This window comes from Oncorhynchus keta, chromosome 11 (assembly GCF_023373465.1).
Source record: "Oncorhynchus keta strain PuntledgeMale-10-30-2019 chromosome 11, Oket_V2, whole genome shotgun sequence".
Classification (NCBI taxonomy): Eukaryota; Metazoa; Chordata; class Actinopteri; order Salmoniformes; family Salmonidae; genus Oncorhynchus; species Oncorhynchus keta.
This window is the reverse complement of record NC_068431.1, coordinates 45,653,514-45,680,846: the sequence shown is the minus strand read 5'-3', so window position 1 is coordinate 45,680,846 and position 27,333 is coordinate 45,653,514. Positions and strand designations below refer to the sequence as shown.

The 27,333-nt window shown below is 43.0% G+C and overlaps 2 protein-coding genes across 3 annotated transcripts in view; one reads left to right on the top strand and one right to left on the bottom strand.

Annotated features, from left to right (window-relative positions):
• LOC118390337 (nuclear protein AMMECR1-like) overlaps positions 1-15,363 on the top strand; it is a 30,516-nt gene extending 15,153 nt beyond the window's left edge. The window contains exons 3-6 of the mRNA XM_035780792.2: positions 9,728-9,842; positions 10,753-10,843; positions 10,970-11,066; positions 12,744-15,363. Coding sequence (XP_035636685.1) covers positions 9,728-9,842; positions 10,753-10,843; positions 10,970-11,066; positions 12,744-12,858 — 418 coding nt within the window. The 3' untranslated portion in view covers positions 12,859-15,363. The remainder of the gene's footprint in view (positions 1-9,727; positions 9,843-10,752; positions 10,844-10,969; positions 11,067-12,743) is intronic.
• Positions 15,364-16,934: 1,571 nt separating this feature from the next.
• The window catches only part of LOC118390336 (transmembrane protein 164-like), a 52,292-nt gene continuing 41,893 nt past the window's right edge, over positions 16,935-27,333 (bottom strand). For both annotated transcript variants that reach the window (XM_035780789.2, XM_035780790.2), the window contains exons 5-6: positions 25,603-25,703; positions 16,935-21,593 (exon numbers count right to left, since the gene is read on the bottom strand). In XM_035780789.2, coding sequence (XP_035636682.1) covers positions 21,390-21,593; positions 25,603-25,703 — 305 coding nt within the window. In that variant the 3' untranslated portion in view covers positions 16,935-21,389. The remainder of the gene's footprint in view (positions 21,594-25,602; positions 25,704-27,333) is intronic.

The following is a 27,333-nucleotide window of genomic DNA, read 5'->3' as shown; positions in this document are numbered from 1 at the left end:
GAAAGAGCGTTACACCGAGGCCTATACTCTGGAGTGGGATCGATTTGGAAGTGGAGGGTCCGTCATGGTCTTGGGCGGTGTGTCACAGTATCATTGGACTGAGCTTGTTGTCATTGCAGGCAATCTCAACGCTGTACGTTACGGGGAAGACATCCTCCTCCCTCATGTGGTACCCTTCCTGCAGGTTCATCCTGACATGACCCTCCAGCATGACAATGCCACCAGCCATATGGCTCCTTCTGTGTGTGATTTCTTGCAAGACAGGAATGTCAGTGTTCTGCCATGGCCAGCGAAGTGCCCGGATCTCAATCCTATTGAGCACATCTGGGACCTGTTGGATCTGGGACCTGTTGGAGTGGTAGGGCCATTCCCCCATGAAATATCTGAGAACTTGCAGGTGCCTTGGTGGAAGAGTGGGGTAAAATCTCACAACAAGAACGGGCAAATCTGGTGCAGTCCATGAGGAGATGCACTGCAGCACTTAATGCAGCTGGTGGCCACACCAGATACTGACTGACTTTTGATTTTAACCCCCCCCCCCTCCCCTTTGTTCAGTGACATTATTCCATTGCTGTTAGTCACACGGCTGTGGAACTTGTCCAGTTTATGTCTCAGTTGATGAATCTTATGTTCATACAAATATTTACACAATATATTCAATATTTACGCAGTTGACAGTGCGAGGACTTTTTATTTTCTGCATTTTAAAATAATAGTGAAGACATCAAAACTATCAAACAACACACATGGAATCATGTAGTAACCAAGAAAGTGTTAAACACATCCAAATGCATTTGAGATTGTTCAAAGTAGCCATCCTTTGCCTTGATGATAGCTTTGCACACTCTTGGCATTCTTTCAACCAGCTTCTTGGGGTTGTTGAGAGAATTCCAAGAGTGTGCAAAGCTGTCATCAATGCAAAGAGTGGCTACTTTGAACAATCAAAAATAAACAAATCAAAATATATTTTTTCCAACACCTTTTGGTTACTACATGATTCCATATGTGTTATTCCATAGTTTTGATGTCTTCACTATTATTCTACAATGTAGAAAATAGTACAAATAAAGAAAAACCCTTGAATGAGTAGGTTGGTCTGAACTTTTGACTTGTAGTGTGTGTGACAATCAATGATGTCAAGAAGTTTGTAGGATTCTCCCGTTTGGCATGTCTCTTGATGTAATGACACTACAACAGTGTCAGAGTTTCGGGCAACTTTCCCCCATGCTTTTGTTCCATGCTGGCTAAAGACCTAGCTACCCAATAACTAGCTTACAGCAGGGGGAGGGGAGAACCAATAACTTTATGATCAAACTTTATCGTTGTAAAAGGAAATAAGGTCGGTATCTAATTTTATGCAAAGTATGCCTATGTGTATTACATTTGGTTATTGTTTTAGTCATATTATTTCTTAAACATCTTTCTCAGGGTTAGTGAGCATTAACCAACCTGATAGCCTCGCTGGCTCACAGTGGGGGAGAGAGGATGCAGTTGATTACGGTGTTATTTTTGTGTGTGTTTATACATCTGTGGCTGGGATGAGACAGAGGAGCAAACAATTCATTAAAGAATGCATTCATTTTATAGTGGCTGGATACAAGCGGTTTCAATGTTTCTCGGTCTATCTCTCTGTTCCTCACGTGATCTGCGCTCGTGTCAAAAGGCCCTTGCTGCAAACCTTCACCCGCCCAATAATCTGTCATTCACCGTAGGAATGTCATACATTAGTGTGTGTTCGCTGTACTGTTTTCTATATATATATATATATATATATATACTATGAGGTAACTGACCACGTTTGGGAGGTCACGCTCATCACTTCCGTCATTTATCTTTGGGACCATAGATCCATTCATTGTAGCCCCTCTACAACTGGTATTAAACATATTAAAATATTTAGTTGATAGATGACAATCGGATCACTGTTTGACGTTCCATCTGGTATTATACTGCGTTTTATGGATAAGCCTACCTCGTCAGCGTTGGTCTGTAGAGAATAAACAGCTTAGCATCCTGCTCCACCTCTCACTCTTAGAGGATCTTACAAAGCAGGCTGTGTCTCTGTGTTATGCGTGCTGTCCAGAGCAGCCATTTTGTAGAGGGTTAGATCATGGGTTTGTTTTAGTAGACTGCCCTCGTGCTCTGAAACTACCAGCCAGGCAGACTTGTCACGTCCCTGTTGTACTCCCCTCTGCTAGAACTGGAACTGATGATGACTGCACCAGCAAAGGAATGTGGACACAGCTATAGGCCTAAGTGGAGCTTATAAACGTGAACACGTGTGAAACACAGGCTTGTCTTAATAATATTTGGATAAAAGGGTCAGCTCAGGAAAACTACAGGTTTATTTGTATAATGACTCATCTGATACTGAGGGTAAGCCTCACTACTCTCCTGTATTTCCAGAGGTATGTGGGCAATGTTTGTGCATCCATATTGAGTCTACTGTCCTGAGGAATATTTGCCAACCCTGCCCCTCTAATCAATCAGTTTGATCTGCTGCTCTGCCACCAGCAGCACGAACCTTTCCCCTCTCTCTCCCATGGAATCTTTTAAGGGAGCTGCAGAGAATGCAACACGGGCATTAGAATCATTTCTCCACTGAGACTCTTAGAGCTGATGTCATAGCTGGTCAGGACATTATAGAATGTGGGTGGACTGTCTAATCCTGTTTATCGTGACACAAATGATCATGTTTTCCACACCCACCTCGCCATTAACCATGTTGTTAACACAGGAAATGGAGGGGCCAGTGAAACACAAGAAATGACAGATATTGGGAGGTCCTGACTCGTAGGGGATGTGTAATTTGTTGCTAAGGGCGTCTGTAAAATGAAAGGATGACCAGCTGAAAGCTCTTGAGTCTAGGTTGTAGCCTCAAGTGTTTTAGTTGAGGCTTAGCTGTTTGTTCTGTAGAAGGGTGCTGTGTTGTCTTACTCGATAGACGAAAAGATAGTCACATATACACAGAAATGGGTTCCCTGCACTCCGCCTTAGCTGCCTCTGTAATCGAATCAAATTGTATTTGTCTCACGTGCCGAATGCCACAGTTATTACCATGAAATGCTTACTTACGAGCCCTTATTAACCAAGAATGTAGAGTTTTTAAAAAGTAAGAATTTGCTGAATAACCTAAATGAAAAATGGTAATAAAATAGCGATAACAAGGCTATATACAAGTCAATGTGCATGGGTACGGGCTTGTCGAGGTAATTGATTTAAATAAATAAATGAAATTTAATTATATGTAGGTAGGGGTAAAGTGACTAGGCATATATAGTAAAACGAGTAGCAGTAGTGGAGTGTCAGTGTGTGTGTGGTTAGAGTCCAGTGAGTGTGCATCGCCTGTGCCTCTTGTAGCAGAGGTGCCTCTTGTAGCAGAGGAACAGGGCTTTCCTCTGACACCGCCTGGTATAGACGTCCTGGATGGCTGGAAGCTTGGCCCCAGTGATGTACTGAGCCGTACGCACTACCCCCTGTATGCCGAGCAGTTGCCATACCAAGCGGGGACGCAACCAGTCACTTCTCTCGATGGTGCAGCTGTAAAACCTTTTGAGGAGCTGAGGTCCCTTGCCAAATCTTTTCAGCCTCCTGAGGGGGAATAGGCGCTGTCGTGCCCCCTTCACGACTGCTTGGGTGTGTTTGGACCATGATAGTTCCTTAGTGATGCGGACACCAAGGAACATGAAGCTCCATTACAGCCCTGTCGACGTAAATGGGGATGCACTCGGCCCTCCTTTTCCTGTAGTCCACGATCTGCTCCTTTGTCTTGCTCACGTTGTGGAAGAGGATGACCTGGCACCACACTGCCAGGTCTCTGACCTCCTCCCTTCTGGCTGTCTCGTCAAAGTTGATCAGGCCTACCACCGTTGTGTCGTTGGCAAACTTAATGATGGTGTTGGAGTCGTGCATGGCCACGCAGTCATGGGTGAACAGGGAGTACAGGAAGGGACTAAGCACACACCCCTGAGGGGCCCCCGTGTTGAGAGTCAGCGTGGTGAATGTGTTGTTGTCAATCCTCACCATCTGGGGGCGTCCCGCCAGGAAGTCCAGGATCCAGTTGTGGAGGGAGATGTTCAGTTCCAGGGTTCTTCGCTTAGTGATGAGCTTGGAAGGCACTATGATGTTGAACGCTGAGCTGTAGTCAATGAACAGCATTCTCACGTAGGTGTTCCTTTTGTCCAGATGGGAAACGGCAGTGTTGGAGTGCAATAGAGATTGCGTCAATCCTTGGATATGTTGGGGCGGTATGCAAATTGGAGTGGTTTCTGGGATGATGGTGTTGATGTGAGCCATGACCAGCCTTTCAAAGCATTTCATGGCTACAGATGTGAGTGCTACGGGCGATAGTCATTTAGGAAGTTTACCTTGGCATACTTGCGCACAGGGACTATGGTGTTCTCTTTGAAATGTGTAGGTATTACAGACTGGGTCAGGGAGAGGTTAATATTGTGAAGTGAAGACACTTGCCAGCTGGCCAGCGCATGTTCTGAATAAGTGTCCTGGTAATCCGTCGGACTCGGCAGCCTTGTGAATATTAACTTGTTAAAAAAGTCTTACTGTCAGACAATGTGTGATCCTGCTACGGAGAGCACAGTTGCCCAGAACAGCTGGTGCTCTCATGCATAGTTCAGTGTTGCTTTCCTCGAAGTGAGCATAGAAGGCATTTAGCTTGTGTGGTAGGCTTGTGTCACTGGGCAGCTCGGGGCTGGGTTTCCCTTTTGTAATCCGTGATAGTTTACAAGCCCTGCCACATCAGACTAGCTTCTAACGGTGTAGTAGGAGTCGATCTTACTCATTGACGCTTTGCCTGTTTGATGGTTCGTTGGAGGGCATAGCGGGATTTCTTACAAGCATCCGGATTAGTGTCCCAGTCCTTAACTACCAGCTCTAGTCTTTAGCTCATTGCGGATGTTGCCTATAATCAATGGCTTCTGGTCGGGTCACTGTGTGGACTACGTCGTCGATGCACTTATTAATGAAGCCGGTGACTGATGTGGTAAACTCCTCAATGCCATCAGATGAATCCCGAAAAATATTCCAGTCTGTGCTAGTGAAACAGTCCTGTAGCTTAGCCAAATAAGGACAATTTTTATTTTTTGTGTGTGATTTTTAAATTGTTAAATTATTTTTATTTATTTGTAATAATGACAATTACAACAATACTGAATTAACACTTATTTTAACTTAATATAAAAAGTAAAAGTGAAATATGTGCATGTAAGAAAGCTAACGTTTCAGTTCCTTGCTCAGAACATGAGAACATATGAAAGCTGGTGGTTCCTTTTAACATGAGTCTTCAATATTCCCAGGTAAGAAGTTTTAGGTTGTAGTTATTATAGGAATTATAGGACTATTTTTTTTCTATACCATTTGTATTTCATATACCTTTAACTATTGGATGTTCTTATCGGCACTTTAGTATTGCCAGTGTAACAATATAGATTCCATCCCTCTCCTAGCCGCTACCTGGGCTCGAACCAGGAACACATCGACAACAGCCACCCAGGAAGCATCATTACCCAGGCAGAGCAATGGGAACCACTACTCCAAGTCTCAGAGCGAGTGACATTTGAAACTCTATTAGCACTCACCCCGCTAACAAGCTAGCCATTTCACATTGGTTACACCAGCCTAATCTCGGGAGTTGATAGGCTTGAAGTCATAAACAGCGCAATGCTGGAAGCATTGCGAAGAGCTGCTGGCAAAACACATGAAAGTGCTGTTTGAATGAATGCTTACGAGCCTGCAGGTGCCTACCGTCGCTCAGTCAGACTGCTCAATCAAATCATAGACTTAATTATAACATAATAACACACAGAAATACAGGCCTTAGGTCATTAATATGGTCGAATCCGGAAACTATCGTCTCGAAAACAAAACGTTTATTCTGTGGTCCAACTCATCCCAAACCATCTCAATTGGGTTGAGGTCGGGGGATTTTGGAGGCCAGGTCAGCTGATGCAGCACTCCATCACTCTTCTTCTTGGTCAAATAGCCCTTACACAGCCTGCAGGTGTGTTGGGTCATTGTCCTGTTGAAAAACAAATGATAGTCCCACTAAGCGCAAACCAGATGGGATGGCGTATCGCTGCAGAAAGCAGTGGTAGCCTTGCTGGTTAAGTGTGCCTTGAATTCTAAATAACTCACCGACAGTGTCACCAGCAAAGCACCATCACACCACCACCTCCATGCTTCACTGTGGGAACCACACATGCGTAGTTCATCCGTTCACTTACTGTGTCTCACAATGACACGGCGGAAGGAACCAAAAATCTCAAATATGGACTCATCAGACATATTTACACCTGTCTCATGTCCATTGCTTGTGTTTCTTGGCCCAGGCAAGTCTCTTCTTATTGGTGTCCTTTAGTATAGTGGTTTCTTTGCAGCAATTCGACCATGAATGCCTGATTCACGCATTCTCCTCTGGACAGTTGATGTTGAGATGTTATTTGGGCTGCAATTTCTGAAGCTGGTAACTCTAATGAACTTAACCTCTGCAGCAGAGGTAACTCCGGGTCTTCCTTTTCTGTGGCTGTCCTCATGAGAGCCAGTTTCATCATAGCGCTTGATGGTTTTTGCGACTGCATTTGAAGGAACTTTAAAAGTTCTTGAAATGTTCCTTATTGACTGACCTTTAGGTCTTAAAGTAATGGACTGTCATTTCTCTTTGCTTATTTGAGCTGTTCTTGCCATAGTATGGATTTGGTCTTTTACCAAATAGAGCTATTTTCTGTATACCACCTCTAGCTTGTCACAACACAACTGATTGGCTCAAACGCATTAAGACAGAAAGAAATTCTGTTAATTGAAATGCATTTCAGGTGACTACCTCATGAAACTGGTTGAGAGAATGGTAAGAGTGCAACGCTGTCATCAAGGCAAAGGGTGGCTACTTTGAAGACTCATATAAAATATATTTTCATTTGTTTAACAGTTTTTTTTGTTTTGTATTTTCGGTTACAACATGATTCGTAGGGGCGGCAGGTAGCCTAGTGGTTAGAGCATTGGGCCAGTAACCAAAAGGTTGCTAGATCGAATCCCCGAGCTGACAAGGTCAAAATCTGTCTTTCTGCCCCTGATCATTGCAGTTAACCAACCGTTACTAGGCTGTCATTGTAAATAAGAATTTGTTCTTAACTTCTTATGGCTGGGGGGCAGTATTGAGTAGGTTGGATGAATAAGGTGCCCAGAGTAAACAACCTGCTCCTCAGACTCAGTTGCTAATATATGCATATTATTATTAATATTTGATTGGAAACACTCTGAAGTTGGATTTTCTCAGGTTTTCACCTGCCATATGAGTTCTGTTAAACTGTTTGAATGATGTCTGTGAGTATCTGGGACAGAGTAGGAGGCAGTTCTGGAGAATTCCTTTGTCTGTAGAAATGCAATGGAACGCAGCTAACTCTCACGGGAGTGAGCGAGACTGAGCTCATGGCACTCTGCTAGATACCTGACTGAATCAGCTCTCATTCCCCCCCCCCCTTCACAGTACAAGCCTCAAACAAGGTTCTAAAGACTGTTGACATCTAGTGGAACCATTAGGAAGTGCAATATGACCCCATAGCACTGTGTATTCGATAGGCAATGACGTGAAAAACTACAAATCTCAGATTTCCTGGTGGATTTTTTTTTTTGCCATCCATGTTAGTTCTGTTAGACTCACAGACATCAATAAAACAGTTTTAGAAACTTCAGTGTGTTTTCTATCCAAATCTACTAATTATATGCATATTCTAGCTTCTCGGTCTGAGTAGCAGGCAGTTTACTCTGGGCACCTTATTCATCCAAGCCACTCAATACTGCCCCCCAGTCCCAACGAAGTTAACTGACTTGCCTAGTTAAATAAAAAAGGGAGGATACCTAGTCAACTGCACAACTGAATGCCTTCAACTGAAATGTGTCTTCCACACTTAACCCAACCCCTCTGAATCAGAGAGGAGCGGAGGGCTGCCTTAATCAACATCCACGTCTTCGGCGCCCAGGGAACAGTGGGTTAACTGACTTGCACAGGGGCAGAATGACAGATTTTTACCTTGTCAGCTCAGGGATTCTATATAGCAACCTTTCTTATGTGTTATTTCATAGTTTTGTCTTCACTATTATTTTACAACGTAGAAAATAGTAAAAAATAAAGAAAAATCCTGGAATGAGGTGTGTTCAAACTTAGTGTACACAGTACACACAATATAAATAAATAGTATGTATGTATGTGTGGTTATGTATGTATGCACGTCTTCAAATGGCTAGATTCGGCAATTTCAGCAACCCCTGTTGCTGATGGATGTATAAAGTGTATGTAAATGTAAGCATACAGCGATGGAATCTCCATAGACAAACATTGGCAGTAGAATGGCCTTACTGAAGAGCTCAGTGACTTTCAACCTAGCACCGTCAAATGATGCCACCTTCCCTACAAGTCACTTAGTCAAATATCTGTCCTGGTCAACTTTAAGTGCTGTTATTGTGAAGTGGAAACTTCTAGCAGCAACAACGGCTCAGCCACAAAGTGGTAGGCTGCACAAGCTCACAGAATCGGACTGCCAAGTGTTGAAACGCGCAGCGTGTAAAAATCGTCGGTCCTCGGTTGCAACACCCACTCCCGAGTTCCAAACGGACTCTGGAAGCAACGTCGGCACAATAACTATTAGTTGGGAGCTTCGTGAAATGGGTTTCCATGGCCGAGCAGCCGTACACAAGCCTTAGATCGCCATGCCAATGCCAAGCGCCGGCTGGAGTGGTGTAAAGATCGCCACCATTGGACTATGGAGCAGGGGAAACACCTTCTCTGGAGTGATGAATCTTGCTTCACCATCTGGCAGTTTTGACAGACGAATCTGGATTTGGCGGGTGCCAGGAGAACGCTACCTGTGGCTGAATAGAAGCAAGTCCCCGCTGCAATGTTCCAACATCTAGTGGAAATCCTTCCCAGAAGAGTGGAGGCTGTTATAGCAGCAAAGGGGGAACCAACTCCATATTAATGCCCATGATTTTGGAATGAGATGTTCGACAAGCAGGTGTCCATATACTTTTGTGTGTGTGTGTGTGTGTGTGTGTGTGTGTGTGTGTGTGTGTGCGCGTGTAACCTATGTGGTTCGAGCCCTGAATGCTGATTGGCTGAAAGCTGTGGTATATCAGACTGTACTACGGGTATGAAAAAACATTTTTGACATTTTTAATGCTCTAATTATGTCGGTAACCAGTTTATAATAGCAATAAGGAGCCTCGGGTTTGTGGTATATGGCTGCATTGCGTCGTGCCAAATAACAGCCCTTAGCCGTGGCCTTATTGCTTAAATATATTCCGGACTCTGACATTGCTCGTTGTGATATTTCTTTTTTCTTTTTGGATTATGTGCGTATTATTACTGCACTGTTGGCGCTACAAACACACGCGTTTCGCTGCATCTGTTACCAATAAACATACCGTTTATTTGATTTGAATCATGGAAGATGTAACTTAAAGGCTATTGCCATCTGTCTTCTGAAAGGATAAAGAAATATGCTTGCAGGGCTTCCTTTATTTAAATGTTCTCTTACCAAAGAGATTTGATCTTTATTTTCATTATAACCATAATGCCCTCAGCTTAGTGTGAGATGAAATGCAAATATAACTTTGGGTAGACATTGTCCTTGATAATCTGTTGGTCTTCCAGTTGGAACTGGTTCAAAGTAATGATGCTTATTCTCGCCCTAAACGTCCCGTGCCTTTGTCTCCACAGTGCCCTTAAAGACAGCCGTTTTCCTCCCATGACGAGGGACGAGCTGCCACGCCTCTTCTGCTCAGTGTCTCTGCTCACCAACTTCGAGGACGTCGGTGATTACCTTGACTGGGAGGTAAGAGACTGAAACAAGACAGGTAGCTATTAATTCATCTTATGCAATACTCTTCAGTCATTGATTTTTAATTGAAATGAAATGGCCTTCACATATGTGAATCCAGCAGTTTAGATTGCCTGTGCCCCGGAGAGCAGTACACTTCCCACACAGAGCACGCTGTAAAAGACAATCTCCAGTGTGAAGTAGAGATGAGAATTGGATACGGGAAGGGCTCTGCTGCAGTGGCACCTTCATGTCCTGAATGAACTGGACCCCATTGCAGCTTTGAGATTCACACTGCAAGGATGATTTAGGCAGACAATCAGCATACATACACACACACACACACACACACACACACACACACACACACACACACACACACACACACACACACACACACACACACACACACACACAGGCAATATGTCTTCGTGGTGAGGACATAAGCAGTCACCTTGTTGACCCAGATGGGCTATACTGCAGGGAGTGGGCCCCTGGGGGGTAGGGTGCAACAAGGGTTGTGACGTGGGTTGGTGAATTGTGTATCACCTACCGGTTTGGATTATAATGGGAACAATCCTCTGAGCTACCTTGACTGGATCGTGGCCCTGCGTCGAGTGTGCTGGTTTACAAGGACACATCCTGTCTCCTCCATCCATTCACTCTCCTATTACCGTGGCCCTCCATTCCTCACCCTAAACCTCCAATTCCCTCATCCTAAACCTCCAATTCCCTCATAGCCTCTCACCCCCCTTCACACAACGGAATCCAGTAGGTTAGGCTTAGTGCAGCAAGACATATTGAGGCATTCTAGTCGTTTGAACAGTGGCCGAAGACATGTAGTTCGTATAGATATTTCTCTCTGTTGGAACTGTCATTAAAGTGATGTCTCTTCTTCTCTCTCTCGCCTTTCTCTGGCCTGTAGGTGGGTGTTCATGGCATTAGGATAGAGTTTTTCAATGAAAAAGGATCAAAGCGCACCGCCACCTATCTACCAGAGGTCGCAAAAGAGCAAGGTAAGTGGAATCCTGTGTCCACCTTTATGATCTCTGAATGACTGGAGGTCTTTGTTGTAGAGAGAAGTGGTATTCAAGGGGGACATAACGGTGGATATTCAAGAGGAATCAACCTTCTCTGTGCAGGATGGGACCACATTCAGACCATAGATTCCTTACTACGAAAGGGAGGCTACAAAGCTCCCATCACAAATGACTTCAGGAAGACCATTAAGTTGACCAGGTAAGAGGCTGCTCTCCTTTCACACCGGATGCTGTCTGACTTCCACTGCTGGCTTTGGTTTTGCCTTAACCTCTCTAAGGCAGAGGTTCCGCTAGTGAAACCCCTCGACAACATTCCGCTGAAAAGGCAGTGCGCGAAATTCAAAAATATTTTTTTTTAAATATGTAACTTTCACACATTAACAAGTCCAATACAGCAAATGAAAGAAACATCTTTTTAATCTACCCATCGTGTCCGATTTCAAAAATGCTTTACAGCGAAAGCACAACATATGATTATGTTAGGTCATAGCCAAGTCAAAAAAATACAACATTTTTCCAGCCAAAGATAGGAGTCACAAAAAGCAGAAATATAGATAAAATTACTCGCTAACCTTTGATGATCTTCATCAGATGACACTCATAGGACATCATGTTACACAATACATGTATGTATTGTTCGATAATGTGCATATTTATATCCAAAAATCTCAGTTTACATTGGCGCGTTTACGTGCAGCAATGTTTTGATTCCAAAACATCCGGTGATTTTGCAGAAATACTCATAATAAACATTGATAAAAGATACAACTGTTATTCACAGAATTAAAGATAGACATCTCCTTAATGCAACCGCTGTGTCAAATAAAAAATAAAAAACACTTGCACAATCTGAGAACGGCACTCAGAGCCCAAAACAGCCAGAGGAATATCCGCCATTTTGGAGTCAACAAAGTTCGAAACAACACCATAAATATTCACTTACCTTTGATGATCTTCATCAGAAGGCACTCCCAGGAATCCCAGTTAGACAATAAATTACTGATTTATTCCATAAAGTCCATCATTTATGTCCAAATAGCCACTTGTTGTTAGCGTGTTCAGCCCAGTAATCCATCTTCATGAGGCGCAGGCACTTCGTCCAGACAGAAACTCAAAAAGTTCCGTTACAGTCCTTTAGAAACATGTCAAACGATATATGGAATCAATCTTTAGGATGTTTTTAACATAAAACATCAATGTTCCAACCGGAGAATGAAGAAAAGCACTGAAACGAGGGGTAACTCTGTCGGGAGCGCGCGTCATGAGACCAAGGCACTCTGCCAGACCACTGACTCAGAGGTCTCATGAGCCCCTCCTTTATAGTAGAATCCTCATTCAAGTTTCTAAAGATGGTTGACATATTGTGGAAGCCATAGGAAGTGAAACTTTATCCATATCAATGTGTATTCGGTAGGCCAAGCTTTGAAAAACTACAAACCTCAGATGTCCCACTTCCTGGTTGGATTTTTCTCAGGTTTTCCCCTGCCATATGAGTTCTGTTATATTCACAGACATCATTTCTAACCGATACTAATAATAATATGCATATATTAGCATCTGGGACAGAGTAGGAGGCAGTTCACTCTGGGCACGCTATTCATCCAAAAGTGAAAATGCTGCCCCCTATCCTAAAAAAGTTAAGTAAATTCTGGAAGTGGAAGTGCGGCTCACTGCTGGGAATATGTGACTGGTGCATAATTACTGTAGGTGACCCTCCCAAAGCCCAGCACGGTCCTGTTTGCCACTGTACCTCCAGGGAGATCAGTGACCGATAACTGCTAGATCATAGCAGCATTAGGGAGTAGAGATTGAGGTGCAGCTGCCAGGTAAGTTGGGGTAACTGTGCCTTCTCTAACTTCTCTCTCCTCCTGCTCAGGTACCGTAGCGAGAAGATGACGATGAGCTATGCGGAGTACATCGCCCACCGCCAGCACCATCACTATCAGAACGGCATCGGGCATCCTCTACCACCATACAACCATTATTCCTGACAGCGAGCCGCATGACCAATCACTGAACCTCTCTGCGGACCTTTTCCCAGGAGAGCCCGCCCCCTCCTGGTCTAGCTATCTCTACTACTGTACCATTTTATGATGATAGTTTCCGTTGCCATGCTGACGCTCTCCCAGACGTTGACGTGGCAACGGGTGGCAAAATAAGCATAAATTGATAATGACGAGAAAAAACAAACCTTTTTTTCCTTTTTATCCTCCTATTGATTTAGTTTTTGCAGCATATATATTGATATCTATAACCCCTTTCGTTCATATTTTTGACAAGTAAACGAATACTAGATTTTCTTGAACTTTGATTATTTTCAAAGAATCCTAATCAGGTTTTTGATTCTGTGGATGGAAGCAAGTCATATATGGTGGACTAGTCTTGCATAATGGTATATGCTCATATTTTGTGTAGGCTTTTCTACAGTGTTCCCTTCTTTTAGGAAAATGTGTTTTTCTGTTGAATCCTTTCTTAGAAGCCTGATTGACATTGTGCGTATCATGTAGCAAGCCATCAGCAGTTCTGGAAGGTTGCATCATTTCCTCAATTTTGCGATTCCTCTCAAAGTATTGACTGTTAAGGTTGGTTTGGCCTTTGTAAACCGTTGTAGTGATGTAATTGAGTAGATGTTGGGACGTGTATACCCAAGATTTTACATTGTGGGGTTGTGATGCCACACAAACAATATTAGCTGGTCTTTATTGCGTTACCCTACAAACCTGTTTGCTCTTCTGTGTGTGGTTAGCCGTTTGTCAAGTGCACATCTGACAGGACATTGAAACTGCCACATTAAATTAGGAATAGGATCATGTCAAAATATTTCCCAGGATGCTTGACAGAGCCTTTCATTTCCACCGGAGTGTTCATGGTGTTTTTGATAAACACTTCTAGACTTCATTTTTTAATTCATTTTTTAAAATTGAACCTTTATTTAACTTGGCAAGTCAGTTAAGAACAAATTCTTATTTACAATGACTGCCTACACAGGCCAATTGTGCGCTGCCCTATAGGGACTCCCAATCATGGCCCGTTGTGATACAGCCTGGATTTGAACCAGGGCGTATAATGATGCCTCAAGCACTGAGATGCAGTGGCTTAGACCGCTGCGCCACTCTGAAACTTGAATTGAATTTGTCCGGCTACAGTTATTATTTTCCCCCTCTCATTAAAACTTGAGAAATGTATGGAGGAAGCCATTTTAGCTTCAAATTAGGTTCTGTTCTTTGTCATTTTGAATCGGGCGAGGAATGAATGTGATCTACAGGGCTGGAGGATGTGGTTGAGTGGGAGAGTTGACTGCAGAGTACAGACAAATAATGATCCAAGTCATTGACCTCTGAGAAAAAGTCCTTCGTCCTGTTATTCCATGCCAGTTGGTTTGAAAGGAAAAACCAATGAATGAGACTTGAGTCTAGTGACGGGCACATGCTAAAACTACTACAAGCCATATGCTTTGTAAGAGCGGTCGTCTTTTGCTGTTTGCTTTTCGTCCCTCTAATAAGTAACTTCTCCGTGTTTACTTCCTCTACGAGTCAACTTTTATTCTGGTGGCTTTGGTCCCAAAAGTTGTGTTTCCTCTCCGATTGTGCTCTGTGCTTGGTCCTTTTTAGGAATCTGGGCCTGTGAGACATTATCTGGCCCTCTAGTTACTCTGTGGACATGGGTTAGCATCAAGGTTTGAACTCCTTTGTCCTGTTTGTGGCCTACTCACCTCCAATGTTTACATCCACATATGTTACATGCTTGATGACTGCCCGGTTGCCATAGATGTGCACTTTCATGTGCTCTCGTCAAACGTTAGGAGCTGCTGTGGAGGCTACTGGACTGAGTAGCTAGCTATAGTTAAACCCCTGACTCTGATCGTCGTCGGTTAAGTTGTTCAAATCACCCCTCCGTTATTTCCTCTTCATGACATGCTGCTGTTGAGGTGCTTGCTGGTTTCAGGACAAGTTACTCCCCATCTCTGTGCCACTAGAAACCATGCATAGGTTGTTGGTCTGTCTTGTCAGCTGGTTTGCAGCAGCTTCTGGCTGAGTTGGTGGGAACCGATGCAGAGGGAACTAGTAAAGGGTGGATCAAGCTGCATTTAATCAAACTCTACATAAAGAGCCAGGGCTTTTAAAGGAGCAGGGAAGACATTTCCCCTCCCCCTCCTAGTATTCTTCATTGTCAGTCACATCCACGTCCAGTAGTTGGTATGTTTTAACAAGTGTCGTTGAGGGTTATCTCGTGACCTCTGTGTAGTGTACAGGATTTGATTTGTGTTTTTTTGTGGTGACTGACAGTTTTGAAGGGTGCTTGTAAAAAAATAACAAAATAAACTTATTTTCGTAACAGCCTTTACCAACTGACAGTAGGGTCAATCATTTAATTTAATTTTTATATGCAAAATGTTAAGGGCTTTTGGCACTCCATCCACAGTAACCTGAAATGACCCAGATTTCAGTTGTGTTGCCTTAAGGAATGATTAAATAAATATGGACCGGTAAAATGGTGCCCTGAGTGTTCCTCTGTCCCGTACTCTTGTCTAACCCTGACCTCAACCTACAGGGCAGTGAAGGTGAACCGGATTCACCCATTCACCCTCGGATAGACACATTATCGTAGTGGGAGGCAGATGGGAACCTTTTGTGGTCAGACAGGCTACTTCATTAATATAGTCTAGTGTAGAAGTGGTTCAGATGAGCTCATCTCACCTGTTTACTGTGGTTCCCTGCTCAGAGATTGGATGGCCTTTCCATCATATCCTCTTGGGGTCAGGGAACTGATGCCTCAGACCATGCTGCTTAGTAATATTGACAGGACAAATTGGCTTACTTAAAGAGATATTTTGCCCTTGTAGTTTGTCACAAAAACAGTTTTCAGAGAACTGTGGGAAAAGCTATCCTTGCTGCTGAACAGTCAGGTACCCATTTTCTGGTCCATTAAATACAGCACAACCTGAACTTTTTCTGGTCATGCTGCAAAACCAAGTCCACCGCTGTCTTTTACATGCTTGCTGATTTATATATATACACAAATGCAATCCACTTTGTTGCATGTGTGTATGTGTATAAAACATGCAGAATGGTTAAATCCATGACATGCTTGATCTACGGTGTAGAGACTCATAACTCGTTAAAAAAAAGAGAAAATAAATAAAATGGTGCTATTGAACCTCGTGTTGGGGCGGTCGCGGGTTTCGTGACTGGTCATGCGGACTCATCGATCATATCCAACGTATTATCCTTGATATATGCAGATCTGTTCAACAGGTGTTTTTTCCCTACCAGTGTAAGTCAACACCCTGCAGGTTTGAAAGGACAAGAAGTCCCAACTAACCCCCCCTCCTCCCTTCTCTACCCCCAACTCCCCGCCCCTGCTTCATGGCCTTGGGGTTGAAGGTGATATCTGGTTCAGTAGATGGTGTCATCAGAAGGGAACATTCTCTCCTGAGCTGGGACAGTAAAGAGTGGGAGTGAACAGGGCTGTCACCCCTGACACTCCATCGTAGGCCCTTTCCTTGCCCAGTCCACGACTGGATGTTCCAACAACACTTCATGTTTTACCTCTGTGTTAAATCGTTGTTACAGCTGTCCTGTACCCTATACTCATCCATGGGGTTGATTAACAGCTTAAAGGAAAGGTTCTGACTGAAGGCTCTCTCAACTCTGGCTCTTACGAACTGCCTCAAAGGAAGTCCAGCGTTTTTAGCCTTCTTGAATATTGTCATGCATGTACAGTAAGTCTCTGTAACAGTGGTTTCTTTAAGCCAAAGGCCATGTTGCGACTTGGCTGGACATGAGGGTGGGTTTAACTGGCAGGTTTAGTGACAGCCGGACGAGTGCTGACGTCATCAGGATGCTCACGTAATTATTGTATAATGTTTGACTGAGACCATTTGTTGTCTTTAATATATATCACAGGAGCCTGGTGGGAGGAGCTATTGGAAGATGGGCTCATTGCAATAAATGTAATGCTATCAAACATATAGAAAACACGTTTGACAATGTGCCCGTCCTCCTATAGCTCCTCCCACCAGCCTCCTCTGAAGTATGTTACTTTGACATAGAAATGACTGAAAGTTTTATTTTTTTCTTACCTAAGTCAAGATTCATGAATACCAGTCAAATGTGATTCTGACTGCTCATTTGCAGCACACCTCTGCCCATTGTTCATACTGACACAACTAGGATAATGTTAAAGACAGAATGTCATTTGGTTCCATACCAGGGTTATGGTTTAGTCCCAGCATTCCTTGTATGTGTATGCATATATCTTTGTTGAATGCTTAAGCTCATATAACCTTTTGTATGTTCGACCGAACCAAAGATGCCTCTGGCCACGTCCACATGCTGCTCTTCAGGCCTGGCTTCCTGTCCTTCCAAAAAACACCCCTGCAAGAGACAAAATGACTTCTTTCTTTCCCGTCTTTTTCTTTTTTTGTACGATTTCTAACTTTCTTTCTTTAGCAACTGCTTATTCAATTACTTTTTAAAATTCTGTTTGAAGCCTTACCAGGCATCAAGGATAGTGAAATTACCTGGTTGCACAGTTTATTTTGTCAGATTATTTTCAATATAATTTGTGCAACAAAAAATAAAACCCCATAGCGTGCCTCCTAGATTTATGGGTTTCTATGTGTTTTTTTCCTAAAGACCAGCAGTTATACTTCATATATAAAAGATGAGTTTCTCTTTTTTATGCCATTAAAGATGAAAAAGCCTCTTTTCTTTACTCTGGACCCAGTAGCTGCACTGGAATACAATCGCACTGATCTACAAATGAAAACTTTTATAAGAAAATGTACTTTAAGAAAAAAAAACTTTTTTGTACATCAATTATTTTCAAAAAAATATTTTGGATCTAGTTTCTAAATTAATTGTGGTTTTCTATGTTCAGAAAATTTCAGACACCAAGTTGAGACCTGTTGCTGTGCAGAGTGACAGTCTCTGCTGTGGTGGCATGACAGGATGTGGGGTTGCCTGGCGTAACCCCTCACAACCACCTTTTATTTCTTCTACTTTTAATTTTTGGTTCACTTTCTCAACTTTAGTAACTTGAAAATGTTGATGGAATAATATGAACTGGGAAATAAACGACTTACCTTTAGAGCTAGATCCTCCTTCCCCATTGAATTGCTGTTAGTGTGATGAGACTTAATGGGCATTTATGATAGTATGGCATATAAAAAAAATACCCACCCCCAAAAATTGTGGGGGAAAAAATCATATATCATATATTGATGGGTTATCAGTGGGTATGTGAGCAATGGCTGTGGAGATAATGTAGTTAAACATTTATTACCTTTAAATCATTTATCCAATAAAAAATGTAAAACCAAGTGAAAATATACAAAATTGTGTGCGTATGTTTTGTGTCATGGGTGTTTTATTACAATACACAAGGTTATATTTACAGCTTGGATAATATTGTTGGTGGTACACATTGGTAGAGGTGTTCCCCCTTACTCTTTTGAGCACTATATAAATCCAATGAATTATTTATTAGTTCCTGAGCTATTCACTGAGAAAACCATTTAAGGGCAGAAATCACATTTATTGTCAATACAGCACATTGCACATCCACCCAGAAAAGTGTACAAAAGTATACCATATCCCTTGTTTTTCTAATGTGTAAGGGAACACAATCCCTCATTACAAAATGGGATCGATCGAAGTGATAGGGAATAGGAAATTGTATTTAAAACAGATACTTCCCTTAAAACAGGGGTTCCCAATGACTGTCCCGAAGTAGAGCTATGCAGGTAATCAATAAACAGATACATTAAACAAAGTATGTGATCGGTTATGTAGATATATGGACTGAAATTGGGCTGCCCCTTAAAAATAACCAACACCCAGAATGTAGATTGAAGTGTAATGTATAGAACAGACATTTGATTGAGAACTGACGTTACACATACATTTAATCCGCAACCTTGATAGCAAACCACTGAATATGCCCCATGATCAAAAGGCTCTTCAATCTGTATCACTGAAGTCAACATATGAAGCGTTTACCGCTAACTCAGGAACAATGCCTTTACATTTCAATCACGCTGTAATGCCGAACTTCCGCAATACGGATTTCATAGAGCCCTAAATACCTTTAATGAATCATCTCTGAAGGCCATCTCTACCTTTCAGATCCCCTCTCTCAACAGGCACAGGACATCGTTACTCTCACCCTTTTGACAACTGTGCTGTATCCAAAACCTAGTGCATTCAGAAAGTATCCAGACCCCTTGGCTTTTTCCACATTTTGTTACATTACAGCCTTATTTTAAAGTGGATTAAATAAAACAAATCCTCAGAAATCTATACAAAATACCCCATAATGACAAAGCAAAAATATTTGCACATTAAAAAAAAAACAGAAATAACTTATTTACATAAGTATTCAGACCCTTTGCTATGAGACTCTAAATTAAGCTCAGGTGCATCCTGTTTCCATTGATCATCCTTGAGATGTTTCTACAACTCCACCTGTCCACCTGTGATAAATACAATTGATTGGACATGATTTGGAAAGGCACACAGTTGTCTATATAAAAAGGTCCCACATTAACTGCATGTCAGAGCAAAAACCAAGCCACGAGGTTAAAGGTATTGTCCGTAGAGCTCAGACAGGATTGTGTCAAGGCACAGATCTGGGGAAGGGTACCAAAACATTTCTGCAGCATTTAAGGTCCCCAAGAACACAGTAGCCTGCATCATTCTTAAATGGAAGAGATTTGGAACCACCAAGACTCTTCCTAGAGCTGGCTACCCAACCAAGCTGAGCAATCAGGGGAGAGGGGCCTTGGTCAGGGAGGTGACCAAGAACCCAATGGTTACCCTGACAGAGCTCCAGAGTTCCTCTGTGGAGATGGGAGAACCTTCCAGAAGGACAACCATCTCTGCAGCACTCCACCAAATCAGGCTTTCGTGGTAGAGTGGTCAGGCGGAAGCCACTCCTTAGTAAAAGGCACATGACAGCCCGCTTGGAGTTTGCAAAAAGACACCTAAAGGACACTCAGACCAAGAGAAACAAGATTCTCTGGTCTTATGAAAACAAGATTGAACTCTTTGGCCTGAATGCCAAGCGTCACATCTGGAGGAAACCTGGCACCCTCCCTACAGTGAAGCATGCTGTGGGGGTGTTTTTCAGCAGTAAGGTCTGGGAGACTAGTCAGGATCGAGGGAAAGATGAACGGAGCAAAGTACAGATGACAACCTGCTCCAGAGCGCTCAGGACCTATGACTGGGGCAAAGGTTCACCTTCCAACAGGACAACAACCTTAAGCACACCGCCAAGACCACACAGGAGTAGCTTCGGGGCAAGTCTCAGAATGTCCTTGAGTGGCCCAGCCAGAGCACAGATTTTACCCGATCAAACAACTGCAGAGAAGAAAGGGGAAAAACTCCCCAAATACAGGTGTGCCTAGCTTGTGGCAATATACCCAGTAAGGCTTGAGGCTGTAATTACTGCCAAAAGGTGCTTTAACAAAGTACTGAGTAAAGGGTTTGAATGTAAGGACTCTGAATACTTTCAGAAGGCACTGTAGGTATTTGTTTATTTCATAACTTTGCAAGAATTTCAAAAAAACTGTTTTTGCTTGGTCATTGTGGGGTATTGTGTGTAGATGTATTACATGTTTTTTTCCCCATCAATTTTAGAATAAGGCTGTAAGCTAACAACATTTGGAAAAAGTCAAAGGGTCTGAATACTTTAAAGGCACTGTACATCAAGATACCTTCCTGTAAATTCCCCTCGTCCATAATGATCCAACAGGACAAACACTTGTCTGTAAAAAGGCCCCTTACATTCTCTTTCACCTCTGCAGTTGAGTAAAATGAGTGATGGGACAAAGATGCAGGAGCCCTCTCATTTATACCACTTGATCCAGCAAAGATGTGAGGAACAGGTTTCTCATTGTCAGCAGAGGCTGTGACCACAGATATGACAGAGACACATGCATCACACAACCGTTACTCTTCTAACAAACAAAATATCACAAAGTGATGGCTTTTACAATGGATTAAACATGTCAAAGATAACGTTATCTTAAATAAAAACACAAAATGGCAACTTGACCCATACCTGGGCCAACTGTCATAGCAAGCACAAATTAAGAGTTTAAGGTGTACAGTAACAATGACAATTCAGTGATATGTAGGCTAGCCCCATTTTTCTGAACATAACTACAAAAGGCAACTTTAGAAAAAAAAAAAAAAATAATAACTTTTAGAAACATGAGTAACTCAGGTTCAGGAAATCTGACCAAGACAAAAGAAAAAGCTCATTTCCCCTGGCCAGCCACACACCAATTACTACCAACTCCAGCAGTCTTCCCATCATGTGTGAATGCAAACAATGCAAGCCATCCCTAACACAAAAATAACTTTGTTTAATTTCACCCTGAAATGCTTAATTCTTTACAGTAAAAAAAAGGTAAGTTGTACAAGATGCATTAAAAATGTTGATAGAAAATCCCAACGTAAGAACAGGCATTGGATTTAAAAAGGCTACGTCCGTGTGAGTCTGTTTGTCGGTCTGTTCAGTCGACCTTGCTGCGAAGTCTTGCGGTGTCCAGCAGGTACCTGCAGGTGGGGCCGGTGTGGTAAGAGAAGAGGGTCAGGGCCTTCCCATGGACCAGGGTCAGCAGGGTCTGGTGACCCGCAGCCCAAACCCGGTACCAAGGCCCGTAAAATGGGTCAGACACCGCTGGACACAACATGTTATTCAGGTTGACCTCGGTCATCTGGGAAGAGGGAGAGAAAAAGAGAAGTGAGAGACTAGCTAGCAGAAACACAGAGCCCTTGCTTGGTGTTTGTTTCATTTGTAACTTCAGTCAGGCTATAAGAGAGAAGAGCAGTCAGCTGTGTCACGCAGCTCATTAGACATGCTAGTGTGTCATGTACAGGGCCTTCAGAAATATTTACACCCCTTGACTTACTCCACTTTGTTGTGTGACAGACAGAATTCAAAATAGATCAAATAGATTTAACCCATCTACACACAATACCCCATAATGACAAAAATGTTTTAGAAATGTACACAAGTATTCACACCCCTGAGTCAATACATGTTAGAATCACCTTTGACAGCAATTACAGCTGTGAGTCTTCTGGGTAAGTCTAAGAGCTTTGCACACCTGGATTGTACAATATTTGCACATTATTTTTAAAATTCTTCAAGCTCTTTGAAGGTAGTTGTTGATCATTGCTCGACAGCCATTTTCAAGCCTTGCCATATATTTTCAAGACTATTTAAATCAAAACTAACTAGGGCACTCAGGAACATTCAATGCCATCTTGGTAAGCAACTCCAGTATATTTGGCCTTGTGTTTTAGGTTATTGTCCTGTTGAAAGCTGAATTAGTCTCCCAGTGTCTGTTTGAAAGCAGACCGAACAAGGTTTTCCTCTTGGATTTTGTGTGCTTAGCTCTATTCCGTTTATTTTTATCATAAAAAACTCCCGAGTTCTTGCCGATGACATGCATACCCATAACATGATGCAGCCACCACCATGCCTGAGAATATGAAGAGTGGTACTTAGTGACGTGTCTCCTATCACAGCCATTAAACTGTAACTGTTTTAAAGTCACCGTTGGCCTCATGTTGAAATCCCTGAGTAGTTTCCTTCCTCTCTGGCAACTGAGTTAGGAAGGACACCTGTATCTTTGTAGTGACTGGGTGTATTGATACACCATCCAAAGTGTAATTAATAACTTCACCATGCTCAAATGGATATTCAATGTCTGTTCAGCTTTTCATTCTTTATTCATTTGTAAAAAATGCCTAAAGATAATTTCACTTTCACATTACGGGGTATTGTGTTTAGGCCAGTGACACAAAAGTCTCAATTGAATCCATTTTAAATTCAGGCTGTGTAACATTTTTGGGAGGAAAAGGTCTGTAAATACTTTCTGAAGGCACTATCTTTACTCAAACTCTCTATCCAGATCCTGTATCCATCCAGCATCATGTTTATGTTGAATCCTATTAAAATAACTATCATGCACATTCTCTTACTTCACTTTCTGTGTCCTGTACAATGCTGTATCAATTCGGGATGCACAATTTGGTCGATTCTGCTGCCGACTAACCGACCTTAGTTAACTGGTCAACAAACGGTATAAAACATTTCCGAAGAGTAAAATGACGTGACCAACAAAAAAAAGACTATGGATGTATACAAGGAATATACATTTTTCCATTAAGAGCTTTAAGCTTTGTTTTGCCTTCAATAGACTGAACCGCTGTTTGTGGTGCACCAGCTGTTTGTGGATCTTGCATGTTAATGGCCTGTTATTGAACATGCAACGGCTGTAACGAAGCAGCTAATAAAACGCCATTTTCAAACATTTACCAAAATGCAATTTGCAGGAAACAGTTCTAAACAGCACATCTAATTATTATGTAGGTTTTTTAATTGAACCTTTATTTAACTAATGCGAGCGGTTCCATGTGACAGATCGAAAATAAATAACTAGGATTGTACCTTTCGCTTCTGGACAACCGAAGAAAGTTGATATGAAAACCAATAGAACAGGGAGAGAAAAGCTGGTTAGACTACTGCAATGCTCTACTTTCCGCTTACCCGGATAAAGCACTAAATAAACTTCAGTTAGTGCTAAATACGGCTGCTAGAATCCTGACTAGAATTGATCATATTACTCCAGTGCTAGCCTCCCTACACTGGCTTCCTGTCAAAGCAAGGGCAGATTTCAAGGTTTTACTGCTAACCTACAAAGCATTACATGGGCTTGCTCCTACCCCTCTCTCTGATTTGGTCCTGCCGTACATACCTACACGTACGCTACGGTCACAAGACGCAGGCCTCCTAATTGTCCATAAAATTGCTAAGCAAACAGCTGGAGGCAGGGATTTCTCCTAAAGAGCTCAATTTTTATGGAATGGTCTGCCTACCCATGTAAGAGACGCAAACTCGGTCTCTACTGAAGACTCATCTCTTCGGTGGGTCACATGATTGAGTGTAGTCTGGCCCAGGAGTGGGAAGGTGAACGGAAAGGCTCTGGAGCAATGAACCACCCTTGCTGTCTCTGCCTGGCCGGTTCCCCTCTTTCCACTGGGATTCTCTGCCTCTAACCCTATTACAGGGGCTGAGTCACTGGCTTACTAGGGCTCTTTCATACCGTCCCGAGGAGGGGTGCGTCACTTGAGTGGGTTGAGTCACTGATGTGATCTTCCTGTCTGGGTTGGCGCCCCCCCTTGGGTTGTGCCGTGGGGGAGATCTTTGTGGGCTATACTCGGCCTTGTCTCAGGATGGAACGTTGGTGGTTGAAGATATCCCTCTAGTGGTGTGGGGGCTGTGCTTTGGCAAAGTGGGTGGGGTTATATCCTTCCTGTTTGGCCCTGTCCGGGGGTGTCCTCGGATGGGGCCACAGTGTCTCCTGACCCCTCCCGTCTCAGCCTCCAGTATTTATGCTGCAGTAGTTTATGTGTCGGGGGGCTAGGGTCAGTTTGTTATATCTGGAGTACTTCTCCTGTCCTATCCGGTGTCCTGTGTGAATTTAAGTATGCCCTCTCTAATTCTCTCTTTCTCTCTCTCGGAGGACCTGAGCCCTAGGACCATGCCTCAGGACTACCTGACATGATGACTCCTTGCTGTCCCCAGTCCACCTGGCCGTGCTGCTGCTCCAGTTTCAACTGTTCTGCCTTATTATTATTGGACCATGCTGGTCATTTATGAACATTTGAACATCTTGGCCATGTTCTGTTATAATCTCCACCCGGCACAGCCAGAAAAGGACTGGCCACCCCACATAGCCTGGTTCCTCTCTAGGTTTCTTCCTAGGTTTTGGCCTTTCTAGGGAGTTTTTCCTAGCCACCGTGCTTCTACATCTGTATTGCTTGCTGTTTGGGGTTTTAGGCTGGGTTTCTGTACAGCACTTTGAGATATCAGCTGATGTACGAAGGGCTATATAAATACATTTGATTTGGTTAAATGGCATAAGGAAGTCTTTATAAAATAATTGCCTCCAAATGTCTATGGTTGGATTTTGGCTACGTTACTTTGAAGCCAGGTAAGACATTCCTCATTATTTGAAGTAAATTAAAACGTTCAGGTTCCAAACAATTAGACTGCCTGAAGCTCCAATTGTAAAGTGGTGGGTGACGCGCTGATAGCCTGCCTACCGCTGACTATAGCCTACCGCTGACTATAGCCTACCGCTGACTATAGCCTGACTATAGCCTACCGCTGACTATAGCCTACCGCTGACTATAGCCTACCGCTGACTATAGCCTATGCACTCGAATGGAGAATGGGAGGCGCGCTTTAAATATGAGTTGAGATTGAGAAATAGTAGCTCTTAAAATCGTGACCATCAAAATAGTTAACACGCGATTGCATTTAGAATTGTTATGTCTTGTGCAGAAGAGGTCTGTGGTACCTCAGACAAGTGACGGGCCAATCCAATCCTCAAACTAAACTCTGTATGCTGTGCGCATGTGATAAAATACATGACGACTAAAGACAATACACACGCGTTCATTTAATTCCACTAAATTATGTACATTTCCCTATAGAGGTAAACACGACCAGTCAAATGTACTTTCGGCGGATAAACATTTAATGGTTAACCTCCCTAGCATCAATATATGATCTATGTCTATAGGGTACAAATCTTGTCAACATCCTGTATTTCTGTGTCATGTGCCTCATGTTACTGGCCTCTCCTTTAAGAGCGAGGGGAGCCGTTTCACCAAGTGTCCAGTAGAGGGCTCCCTCAATTAGTCTCTTACCAGGCCCAGGCCCTGTAGGAACAGGAAGTGATAGAGGAACAAGATGCCAGTGGAGAGGATAGCCCACCACATGTCCCCTAAGGGCTCCGGCTTGTACACACCTGCAGTGGGAGAGAATAGACAATGTATGAACATTATACAAAAAACAGAGTTGAAGATCCTGTTATGGATTGCTTTCAGTTTATTGGCAGGGAGATGAATCACTATTGGTATTCTTACTCCCCCTTCAAATAATACAGCTGGCAGTGGATATTTTCCTTCAAGAGACCATGCTTTCCCACTTTGTTCAAAACCAGTGCTGACTAGGGATGGTGGTGTCGAGCTTGTTTGCTGTTTCACAAGCACAATCACATGGAGCCTTTGCATTCATGAGGCCCTGCCTACCCCTAGATCCCCATGTAACCCTCCTCCTCTCTCTGAGCCTGTGGGTGTCTCCAACAGAGGATTGATTGAAAACAGGTCCATGTGTTGAGGCATTTTTCCACCCCTGTGCTCTAGTGGAGACCGAGTCAATTAAGTCCGGGCCAGAGAGAGACAGCCCAGCAGCACAGAGCCAGGAACAGAGTGGAAGGGTGGAGAGGGTAGGGGGAGCTGAGGGAACAAACCCTCCATTCATTGTTCCCTCGCTTGCTCTCAACCCAAAGCCCAGTGGACTAGATAGCACTCCACCATCACAATGCACAGAGAGCCAGTACAGACACCCAGATACACAGCGATTCCTTATCTCCGAGTCATCATGAGCTTGGCTAGGACTCTGAGCTCTCTCTTTGTCTCACTGCCATTTCACATCAGCCATTGGAGCAGAATGCATAGACATGGAGTTCCCCTGCCCGCTTTTGGAACTCGGGGCAGAGTGACTCACAAATTCCACTGTATAATTGACAGAGCAGTATCCTATCAAATACAGATGTTGCCACCAGGCAACATGAAGTCATAACGTACTGTGAACTCCTCTACAGTACAGCTATGGGCTTGGTTGCACTGTAGTTGTGTTGTTTAGCTCACCTCCTCCCAGCTCTTTGGAAAGCAACTTTTCATTTATACATCTACAACACATTGAAACTGCTATGACAGCCCACCCCTATTGTTTAGGGATATGAATCCTTCCTTATGTTCAAAGATATGTCACACGTACGTGTATGATACGGACTCGGTTGTTCCAAACTGGTGTGAATTTGTTAGGAGCCAGGGTGTTCGTGATCTTATCGATTTTCTTTCAAGTGGTCACATTTTAAGCAGTTTAGCTTAACTGTATTGGAGAGAAATAGTACATCACAGATCGAGAGCTGATTCAATTCTCTTTCGTTCAAATTGTAGTCCAGACTTTTGTTGTCAGTTGGGGAGCTAATTTGAACAACATAGGCCACCATAGTCTTTTCTCCTGAATTGTTGTCAGGTAAATGATGACTCTTTTTCATAACCATATTATATCTTCTGCTTTGGATGTTAAACATCTTTTTTTTTTTAAATGATGGAATGTCAACATGAGTGTTGAGGCCATGCACAGAACAGCAAGATGGCAGGCATATTCACTGTCATTTCAACCTCTCCTTGTTCCGGTCTAATCTCCACATGTTTGAAGCTTACCACCATCGTTCCTGTTCCCAAGAACTTTAAGGCTTCGTGCCACAATGACTACCGGCCTGTAGCACTCACATTTGTAATCATGAAGTGCTTTGAGAGGCTGGTTATGGCACACAACTCCATCATCCCAGACACCCTAGACCCACT